This window comes from Girardinichthys multiradiatus, chromosome 15 (genome assembly GCF_021462225.1).
Source record: "Girardinichthys multiradiatus isolate DD_20200921_A chromosome 15, DD_fGirMul_XY1, whole genome shotgun sequence".
Taxonomy (NCBI): Eukaryota; Metazoa; Chordata; class Actinopteri; order Cyprinodontiformes; family Goodeidae; genus Girardinichthys; species Girardinichthys multiradiatus.
The window spans coordinates 32,305,823-32,316,957 of record NC_061808.1 but is presented as its reverse complement, the minus strand read 5'-3'; the positions used below and the strand labels follow the sequence as shown (position 1 = coordinate 32,316,957).

Sequence of the window (11,135 nt, the reverse complement as noted above, 5' to 3'; positions counted from 1 at the left end):
TTCTCGAAGACACAGTTTTGAAGGATATACTGGCATTCCTCATGGCATCAGGTGTATTGGAGCTAGGGAACATGGAGAACACAGCTCCTGAGGATTGGTGTTGCCCATATCTGGTCTTATCCCTGAGACAGCATTCTGATTCAATCTTTTAATAAGGCAATGCTCATCCACATACAGCTCATTTATTTATTGACTTCCTGAGCTGCATCATGTTGATATCCTCCCCTGGCCAGCCAGGTCCCCTGATATTAGCCCAATCGAACATATGGGATATCAGCTTAGACGTCAACCCATCTAGTGGCGATCTGATGGACCTCAATAGTGAGATGCAACACCCCTCAAGAGAGGTGAGGATGGCTGAATGACTTCATATATCCTGTCTCCAGAGTATACTACTCCCTACTGGCATGGTATTATCAGTCAATATACTGTCAATATCATTATGTATTTGATTTGATTTATTAATCATTGGAATACAGTCGTCAAAGTTTTTTTTTTAAATCCAGTTTTATTTTAAATTCCTTACTTCAATCTTTATGCTTAACTTTCTAGTCAGTGGCTGTATATAGCTCACTTAAAGTGAGAAAACCGTAGAGGAAGCACACCTTGCATAATGGATTTAAGTATTGCATTTATTCAGGCCCCAAGAGTCAATACTTTGTAGAACCTCCTTTTGCTGCGTCTCTTGGGGGTATATTTCTTCAAGCTGTCCACATCTGGAGGCGGAAATCTTTGCAAAGTATGTAAAGAAGGTCAGATTTGTTGGAGAGCATCTGTGAATTGCTACTATGAAGTCTCGGCACAGATTCTTAACCGCATTTAGGACTCGACTTTGACTAAACCATGCCAACATCTGAATATGCCTTGATTTGAACAATTCCATTGTAGTCATGTATGTTAAGGGCCATTGTCCTTAACCTCCACCCCAGTAACCAGCCTTTTGCAGTCTATAGTTTTCTTTTAGGAGTGGCCTGTATTTACTTCCATCAGTCATACCGTCAACTGATCCATCTTCTCTGTCTCTCCTGAAGTAAAACATCCCAACAACATAATGCAGCCACCACCATGTTTCACCATGATGATATGTTTATAGTAATGGACAGTTTGTTTACCTCAACACATAATATTTTGCATGTAGGCTCAAAATGTTGTTTGGTCACATCTGTCCATGGAACCTCCTTCCAGATGTTTGCTGTCTCTCCTACATGTTTTTTTTTTTCTTTCATTTTACAGTTTTGAACTACTTTTTAGGTCTATAACATAAAATCCCAATACAATATATGGGAGTTTATAACAAATCTGACAACATTTTCCTTTCACTCAAAAAAATTGCAAGGCACTATAATGCCCTACCACAGCTTTATTTAAATTCTTAAAATGTATACTCCATGTATTCGATTTAATTATTATTTCTGCTGTTCAAAATGTGAAGACTCAAGCATTTGCAAAAATGAACTTCAAATACACAGCCAGGCATAGGCAGCTATATTGCTTCCATTCTTTCTTTGAGCGGTTTTACCAAGCTCTGATTGGTCATTTATTTTAAAATTCCCTTAAAACAGCTGTGAAAGCATCAGATGTCTTGAACAGGACTTGTTTTCCTGACCATATCAAAACAAATTCATGGTAGCTATTTATGCAACCACAAACCACAATTTTGTTTAAGCCTTTTATTGACATTTTATAATGCATTTTAATAACATATCATCTAACACTTCCTGTTCCGTTATCGTCATAGATGTTTGTCCTCATTCCAGCTGCATGTACTCCGTCCAATTGCTTCAAAAGAAAACACACATTTCACAATGATATATGTGTTGGTCTTATTAAATACAATAATCTAGTTTGTAATTACTTACCAATGTTGCATTATAATAGCCTTTATGGCCTTACTCAAGTGACACAATAGGAACCTCTGTTTTGATGAGTGATGTTAAGTCTAAACAGAAGAAACAAATGCAAGTGTTGTTTGATTTGTAGCAGCATTACCCTTTAAACAAGAGTAAAAAACCCTCAACCTTCAAAATCAGTGAAGATGATGAGGTCATCATCCTTCAGATAATTGCGTCGCCTGAGGTCAAAATACTTGATGAAGTTCCTCCAGCCCCATGATTCACCTCTGTAGCAATCACAGTAGGGGTCGTACTTGCCCACCTTGGAGGGATTGTCCCAAAGGAACTGTCCATCTGACGCTAGAAGCAACAAGAACAGAAACACAGTGTGGAGAGTGATTCCACTGCTTGAATGATGCGGTAGAATAACCTGTGTTGACAGGTAATCAAAATTACAGCTGCAAACAGGAATAAAGGTCTTGTAATAATCAAACGCTACTTTGTCGTCAAAGTGAAGTCTGTCCTCCGAAGTACTATCTAGTTACTGCCAGCACATTCAGTGTGTATCCAAGCTGTTCTTGGCCTATCTCCATCGTACCTCACCACTACTCCCCCTGGAATCCCATGGCATTCCTACTCCTATGTAAAAGTACATTTGAAATACTGTATACTTTTACATGTACATAAACTTTGACATCCTATTTTTAATCTATAGGGTCCAATTTGTTGATAGACCCACCATTGCCAGCAATAGGAACTTTCATAGTTAGATGAGAAAACCAGAATTGCAGCATCTGCTCTAATTTATCCTAAAGGTGCATAAGATGGTTGAGGTCAGGACTCTGTGTATGCCAGTCACGTTTCTCCACCCCAAATTTTATACACTGGCAGCCATAGAAGTGATTGGAACACCAGAATTTATTGATTTGGTGGTTTGACCCAATAACTTTGGCATCATAGTGTATAATCTTTTGAGGATTAGAATTGACATCTTCTATAGGGTACAATTGTACAGCTGGGTGATACCAGTATTATCATTTTATGCATCCATGGGTGTTCCACAGGGTTCTATATTAGATTTAGTTCTTTTGAAAATATATATAAATAACCTTCTCTATGCAGCTGAAAGCTCTTACTTAAAGCTCTTATTTATATGTTGATGACGTTATTTTGTATATATCTAGTGCTGAACGTTGCTCAGATTTCAATGCCATGCAGCTTCAACTGTTTCCAAAACAGCCCCTTTTATCTGTAGGCTAATATGTAGCCTCTTTATTATTGCATGTGGTAAGTACAGTACAAAGTTCTATATGAAATAAGTTTGGTGTTGTTTCTGTCATATGATTCTTTCGATGAAGCAAAACAGCTGTGTGAATATACTCCATAAGTTGCCTTTTGTCTCTTTTCCTGCAGGGCAACGAGACATACTTACTTGTCCTCATATCAGTGGTGAGACTGCGGGCAGAAGACATCCTTTGCAAAATATCTGGGTCTTGGTCCATCACTACCAAGGTGGCTTGTCGGTTTACAGCCGGCCACTTCATCACAGCATCATTCTCCCCACTGGCCAGGTGGAAGTAGAGTCCAACGTAGTTCCCAGTGTAATCACTGTAACTGGACAAAGGTATGACACGTATGCCATAACCATAGCCTTCTCGGCTGTAGAAACGAGGGCTATTAATAACAGTGTTGACATCAGCAGTTTCTATGATCTTGGAGAAGTTATGGATTGTCCAAACAGCATTTGGACAGCGTGTCTCAGTCAGGCTGATGTCGTCAATGTAGATGCCTCCAATGGAAGCAGTGGGGTCTCCATGTACGGCTTGGAAAGCATAGCGGAATTTAACCCCTACTTCCAATGGAACATGGCCGATCTTCCATGAGTGCTCAGAATCCGCTGGGTAGAAAGCAAAGGTTAATGTTTGAGAGATAGCATAATGCATATTTACTTAAACAATTTTTCAATATAGTGTCTTTATCAGCTTTACAAAGTAAGTCTGGATTTGGAGCTAAACAATGCCATCACACCTCAGGCTGTTTAGGATTGTTGTTCTGCTATAAGGCGTACTTTTGGCCTATTCTCAAGTCTTTTCTGCCTCTAGACATTTTCTTTCAGCCCTGCATTTAGTTCCATCCATCTTCCCATCAACTCTGATCAGTTTCCCTATCTCTACTGATATGAAACATTCCCACAGCATAATGTTGCCATTACCATGTTTGACCATAGGGATGGTGTGTTCATGGTGATAAGCAATAGTAGTTTTCCTCAACACAGCACTTTGCATAGAGAACAAAATGTTCAATTCTGCTCACATCTGACCAGAGAACCATCTTCCACATGTTTACTACTTCTTATATAGGCAACATTTTGGGAAGGACACCAAAAAATGATTGGACATTGTTTGATATTTCTGTAAAATAGTATTGTGTTTCTATACTTTATTCTGTCTATTGGTTCTCACCCTTGAACCAGAAAATTATTATGGCTTCGTATGCCATAATAAAAAATAAAATTATTATGGCTTTGTATGCCATAATAAAAAAGGGAACATAACTTGTTTTACTTATCCTGTTGGCTCGGTAAGCCTAACTGGCAACTACAAGAAGTTGCTACAGTTATCAACCCACAATCCCATTAACTATATGTTCTCAGCTTTACAATTTATTTTAGAATGCAACCCAATGCTAACAGTTTGTCTAAATCGGCTGGGAAAAAAACAATCTATCAAACAAGAATCTGAAAGTTTACTATTTAACCCCCTTTTATGTCATTTATTAAAAATAGAAACATGAGATAAAAGTATAACATATTAAACTTATTTAACGGCCTGTAATCTGTATATCTGGCAGGTGATTTAAATGTTTCATGGCATGAAAATAGTGTAGCAAACCAGCAAAATAGCAAACTCGTCGTACTTGTACTTGTTGTCTTCCACTTTATCCAAGACCGGGTTGCGGGGGAAGCAGACTCAGCAGAGACGCCCAGACGTCCCTCTCCCCAGACATATCCTCCAGCCCCTCCGGGGGGAGCCCAAGGCGTTCCCAGGCCGGCCGATAGACATAGTCCCTCCAGCGTGTCCTGAGCAGTCCCCTGGGCCTCCTCCCGGTGGGAAGTGCCTGGAACACCTCCCGAGGAAGGCGTCCAGGAGGCATCCGATATAGATGCCTGAGCCACCTCAACTGGCTCCTCTCGATGTGGAGGAGCAGCGGCTCTACTCCGAGACCCTCCCGGATGGCCGAGCTCCTCACCCTATCTCTAAGGCGGTGCCCCGCAACCTTATGGAGGAAGCTCATTTCAGCCGCTTGTATCCGGGATCTCGTTCTTTCGGTCATGACCCAACGTTCATGCCCATAGGTGAGGGTAGGAAAGTAGACCGACTGGTAAATCAAGAGCTTCGCTTTTCGGCTCAGCTCTCTCTTCAACACAACGAACCAGCACAGTTTTCCGGTCGAGAACCATGGCCTCGGACATGGAGGAGCTGATCTTCATCCCAGCCGCTTCACACTCGGCTACAAACCACCCCAGCGCATTCTGTAGGTCTTGGCTAGAGTGGGCAAGCAGGACCACGTCATCTGCAAAATGAAGAGATGAAATCCACTGGTCCCCAAACCAGACCCCCTCTGGCCCTTGGCTGCGCCTAGAAATCCTGTCCATAAAAGTTATGAACAGGACCGGTGACAAAGGGCAGCCCTGCCGGAGTCCAACATGCAACAGGTCCGACTTAGTGCCGGCAATGCGGACCAAACTCCTCCTCCGCTTGTACAGAGACCGGAGGGCCCCTAATGAAGGGCCCCCGATTCCATACTCCTGGAGCACCCCCCACAGAGCACCACGAGGGACACAGTCGTCCACAAAACACATGTGGACCGGTTGGGCAAACTCCCATGAACCCTCGAGTATCCTGTAGAGGGTATAGAGCTGGTCCAGTGTTCCACGGCCAGGACGAAAACCACAATGCTCCTCTTTGAAGCTGAAGTTCGACTATCGGCCGGACTCTCCTCTCCAATACCCTGGTGTAGGCCTTACCAGGGAGGCTGAGGAGTGTAATCCCCCTATTTAAGTTTTTAAAAATACCATAATTTGAATGCTGTTCAGCCCTGCGATGGACCGGCAACCTGTCCAGGGTGTACCCTGCCTCTCGCCCATAGACTGCTGGAGATAGGTACCAGCTCCCCCGTGACCCACTATGGAATAAGCGGTAGAAAATGACTGACTGAATGCTGTTCATCCAACTGTGCAGCAATGCAGCTGTGCACCTGTGTGAAAGTTAAGAACTAAACTGTCATGAAGCAAATCGGACAGGATTAGGAGTTTCAGTGAGTTTCAAAGTAAAACTCTAGTTAGCTACTGTAAAGCATGTCAACCGTTTACCATAAAAGGTATGTATTTTCTTCATTCTCCGGACAGTGCCTGTGCCATCATCCGTCTTGGTCCATATGACCAGCCTGTCTTGAGAGCTTCCAGTCATCTTGTAGAAGAACTGCAGACACTGGAGCTTTCTTTTAGGGTAAAGGGTTCGGGATTCCAGCAAAGCAGACTGCAGAGGCTCTCCAGTCCTGGTGTTGAAGTACATGAAGTACCCAGCATCTAAAAATAAGAGAAAGAGGAGCTTTAATAAAAATAAAGATCCTAGACCTTTCCTTTTTAAGACTGTCTGAACTTCAGTTTGTTGGATTTTAGAAGTGACCTAATTCAACTCTGACCTCTGCACCTTCCTAGAAGCGTATGATCCTCATCACCAATGCTACTCTTCATATGGACCCAGTCAGCATCATCAGTAGAAGACTGGATCATCCCACAGATGCTTGCATACTCAAAGGAACACTGATCCAGAAGGGTCAGAGGGCCAGCTAGGGTAAACGAAAGGGACAAATAGGACATTTATTTCTGGAGCTTTGTATTTGTTATCAGCAGGTCCATTAGAAGCTGACACTGGAAAATATACATACAACAATTATACATTCGGTTGAGCCTGAGGGTGTCCATCTTGCTAAAGTCAAGGTACTGGCCAATGATGTTGTAGAACTCCGGGATTTTTGTGGTGACGGTGGGAATGGATTCATTCTTGTTAAAGGAGAAGGGTCTGTAATGCATGACAGACTCGTAGTCGTACGCTGTGTTTTGATCGGTGATGAAGTCATCATTGTATTTGTTGAAGTTGTGCTCAAGCCCTGCAGAAGATATTATGTTAAAGCCAGACAACCACAAGATTTTAAGAGCATTTTAAAAAACTCAACATAAACATATCATCAACATAACATATCATTTCATTCTTTACATATTAAGGTGCTAGAGGTACCTGGTGTCACTTGGTCCAACCAAATGTCCACATAGTCATCTCTGTCTGTACGAGACTGTTCATGGTAAAATCCGAGAGCATGCAGAAGCTCATGTTCAACCACAGCCTTATGGTCACAGCCACTTCCTAAAGACAAGATCTGACCATTCTGCTGGTCACCAACGCTGGAGAAGCACCTGACAGAAGAGGGAGTGGGTAAAAATTATAACTAAAACAGACAGAAAAGTCCAATCTATACCAATCTATTATTTACTGTTGTATTTGTGTCACAGTGTGTTGAAAAGGTATTTGCCTCCTTACAGATTTCTTCAGTTTTTTTTAGCTTATTAGTCACATTTAATGTTTCATGTCCTGAAAAGAAATCTTTTATATCACATAAAGATAAAGTGAATAATTACTTAAATAGAGCAAAAAGATGACAAAGACCCATCTCCCATTTACCAAGAAACATCTTAATGATGCCCAGGACTTCTGGGAAACTGTACTGTATACTGATGAGACAAAATCAGGAATCTTTGAAATGTATGCGTCCCATTATGTCTGCATTAAAACAAAAGCAACTTTTCAAAACAAGAACGTAATGCAGACAATGAACAATGAACAATAGTGTGATGGTTTGGGGCTGCTTTGCTGCTTAAAGAGCCTATTTAAAGTTTGTTTCCTGATCAGATTAAATATGCTTTTTCACTGCTTAGTTCATATTGCTCAGAGTTATACAGTTTAGACAGATTTGACAATAGGTTATACAAACAGTTGAGTCAGGATGGTTTCAGCTATTGCTCAATGTTTTGCACATGGAGTAAACAGAAAAGCCATACCCTCCCCTTTTTTCAAACTTGATGTAAGTCTTTTCTCCCTCATATGGCTTAAAGTCGACACAAGACTTGAGACGATACATCTCGAACGCCTGGTGGACACAGCCTTTGGCGTTCAGATCTGAACAGAGGAATCATAAACAAAGAATACAAGAGGTCTTTCATACATGACCAGGTATTGATACAGTTCTGATTAGTATTAGTGACACACTTGAATTTCAAGAAGATTATTTATATCCTTAGAAATATACAATATGTTCGGTAAAATGAGCATACCTCCTCAAAACAGCATGAAAGGCATGCAGATAAAAGGAAATGACAGAATTATCAATTACAATACAAACACCAAATGTACCCTAGAAGCAATGATGGAACCCACAGTCTCTAAAGTCATTTATAGATGTTTAAAAGGATGACATTTACTGATAATTTGTTGATTCAGATTCTCAGCCAATCGAGAAAAGGCCATCCTAAGTGCTTGAATAGAAGGCGACAGGTTGTAAAGAAATGCAAAAATAAGACCAGTTGCCTTCTATTGAGGCACCTGCCCTGCAGCTCTTTGACAGGGATCCACAAGATCAATTAAAAGAGCTGTAAATCCCATCTCTAGCAGATTTAAGCTTAAAATGTAGGACATTTTCATTTCTGTTTTTCTTAAAATAAACTTGTAATACAGTTAAAATAATTCTGTTGTTATAAAATCATTTTATGATTTTCACACTAGTATTTAACATCTTTATTTCATGAGGGAACTAAACAACCCCACTGCATGACAGAACTCTCACTGTGCCGTACTATAGGTTGCATGAAACTTTTTTATGGTTTTAAACTTAGTTTTCCAGCACTGTGTTTCACAGAAGCAGTGGAAGTTAAACACAAGAGTCTTTGTTTTCATTTTGATGAACTAATTTAAATGTATTTAAATGATGCCTGAAATTGCATCAAACGGAAATTAGATGTAAATTTCTCTACATTGTAAGCTACTATTCAAAGTTTAGGGGCTTTTAATAGTTTATTCTAAATCATTTGATGTTACTCTGCTTTATTGCAGTTATTTCTCTGGAATTTCTTCATTTCGGTCTTTTAACTCAATAAGCCAGTGGCTTTTGATAAAGAGTAATAGAGAGAGAAAGTCCTAACTGACCTTTCCATATATTTCAATGCAATCACTCGGTGTGAGTATCTTCCACATTAATTAGCTCACCTAAATCATCCCCAAGAATGTAAGGAATTGGAAATTTCCACCTATATTTTTGGTCAGTCAGGGCATTCCATCCTTTCTGCAACATAAAAGTTGAGTTTAAAAGTCACTTAATTAAAGTAAGATTATAACTATTATTGTTAGAAACACACATTCAAACCCCATACGTTTAACTCAAAGACAAATTGCACTTTAGTCACCAAAACGTAGGAGGACCAAAAGGTCATAATGACATAATTACTGACTGGGCTGCTATTTACACTGTTCATTTACATCTGTTTACAACTTACAGGAATCAAAATGTCTCCCTCAAAGAGGTTTTCATCAGAATCTGCAGCAAAAATGTACAAGATTCAACATTATGTCAGTCAATCAAGCATGTTTTAAAGTTAATGTTAAAAAGTCATTGAACATCATTTCTTACTTATGTTTAGGAGAGGGTTCTCATCCTCGCCATTCTCATACACCTCTGCAACACATACACAAGTGTTAGAATCTTTGAATCTACCCTACAAATTGTATCCTATTATTTCTATTAAAAATAATAGTAATTATTCACCCATTTTACGTACCGTGTACATCACTGGAATGTGGAATCTGTACAAAGCAAAGTCAGTATAAGTCATTGAAATCAAAGTGAGTAATACACAGCTTCAATTTAGAATATATTAAGTACTCACAGTGAATGATGTGGTCAAAGCCACAAGTCCAAGCAGAAAGAGCACTTTCTCCATTATAATAGAAAGTGTGAGTGACTGAATGCTTCTGCTTTGTTTGGGATGTGGACTCTGAAGGGGATCAGGTTTATGGTGGCAATAAAGACTAACCAAAGGACTTTGACTCATGCTGTTACTAATTGTTGAGTGCTTCTCACATGTGCACTTACTTGCTTGTTTGTTATTAAGCTATGTCTGATAGCATAATATGTAATCTAACTGTTAACATCCACTAGGAACATAATATGGTCAGTCTTAAATCCAGACTATTAAAAGATTATGAGATATTCAGAAACATATTCAAATTGTCCATTTCAAAAAGGAACAGCAGCTGAGCTCGCAAATCCTGCAACGTCTTCCTGAGACTGATTAAGTTCAGTTAGATTTAGGAGATTTATATTTGCAGTTTGCAAGAAACTCATTGGTGACTATATAGAAAAGTAAAAATGGCTTGATGTTTGATCAGGGACCCATTGGAGATTACAATACATGACTGAGACAGTTCCCACATTTACTTTTTGAAGGTGAGAGAAGAAATAAGAAATCACATTAATTATGCATGCTAGGAATTACAGAGAGCGAAGGGGGGATTTGAAGCGTCTAAAGGTAAGGTAAGGTAACTTTATTTACAGGTCCTTCTCAAAATATTAGCATATTGTGATAAAGTTCATTATTTTCTATAATGTAATGATGAAAATTTAACATTCAGATATTTTAGATTCATTGCACACTAACTGAAATATTTCAGGTCTTTTATTGTCTTAATACGGATGATTTTGGCATACAGCTCATGAAAACCCAAAATTCCTATCTCACAAAATTAGCATATTTCATCCGACAAATAAAAGAAAAGTGTTTTTAATACAAAAAACGTCAACCTTCAAATAATCATGTACAGTTATGCACTCAATACTTGGTCGGGATCCTTTTGCAGAAATGACTGCTTCAATGCGGCGTGGCATGGAGGCAATCAGCCTGTGGCACTGCTGAGGTCTTATGGAGGCCCAGGATGCTTCGATAGCGGCCTTTAGCTCATCCAGAGTGTTGGGTCTTGAGTCTCTCAACGTTCTCTTCACAATATCCCACAGATTCTCTATGGGGTTCAGGTCAGGAGAGTTGGCAGGCCAATTGAGCACAGTGATACCATGGTCAGTAAACCATTTACCAGTGGTTTTGGCACTGTGAGCAGGTGCCAGGTCGTGCTGAAAAATGAAATCTTCATCTCCATAAAGCTTTTGAGCAGATGGAAGCATGAACTGCTCCAAAATCTC

At 39.9% G+C, this 11,135-nt stretch overlaps 1 protein-coding gene across 1 annotated transcript; it reads right to left on the bottom strand.

The window, feature by feature from the left end:
- Positions 1 to 1,655: 1,655 nt before the first annotated feature.
- Positions 1,656 to 10,082, bottom strand: mep1a.1 (meprin A, alpha (PABA peptide hydrolase), tandem duplicate 1). Its single transcript, XM_047387292.1, has 14 exons — positions 9,829 to 10,082; positions 9,721 to 9,745; positions 9,573 to 9,617; positions 9,439 to 9,479; positions 9,152 to 9,227; positions 7,951 to 8,068; positions 7,133 to 7,308; positions 6,783 to 7,004; positions 6,537 to 6,683; positions 6,205 to 6,420; positions 3,265 to 3,729; positions 2,019 to 2,192; positions 1,860 to 1,939; positions 1,656 to 1,779 (listed from the first exon to the last, which is right to left on the bottom strand). Exons 1-13 carry the CDS (start codon positions 9,991 to 9,993, stop codon positions 1,890 to 1,892), a joined length of 1,920 nt encoding a protein of 639 aa, XP_047243248.1. The 5' UTR covers positions 9,994 to 10,082; the 3' UTR covers positions 1,656 to 1,779; positions 1,860 to 1,889.
- Positions 10,083 to 11,135: the final 1,053 nt, after the last annotated feature.

Bases quoted from the DNA above. Each gene is read 5' to 3' on its own strand.
- mep1a.1 (XM_047387292.1), bottom strand. From the start codon at position 9,993: ATGAGTCAAAGTCCTTTGGTTAGTCTTTATTGCCACCATAAACCTGAT. The intron at 7,309-7,950 runs GTATGGCTTTTC...CTCTTCTGTCAG, and splicing joins AAGTTTGAAAAAAGGGGAGG to GTGCTTCTCCAGCGTTGGTG. The intron at 2,193-3,264 runs GTAAGTATGTCT...TGTTGCTTCTAG, and splicing joins CACCACTGATATGAGGACAA to CGTCAGATGGACAGTTCCTT.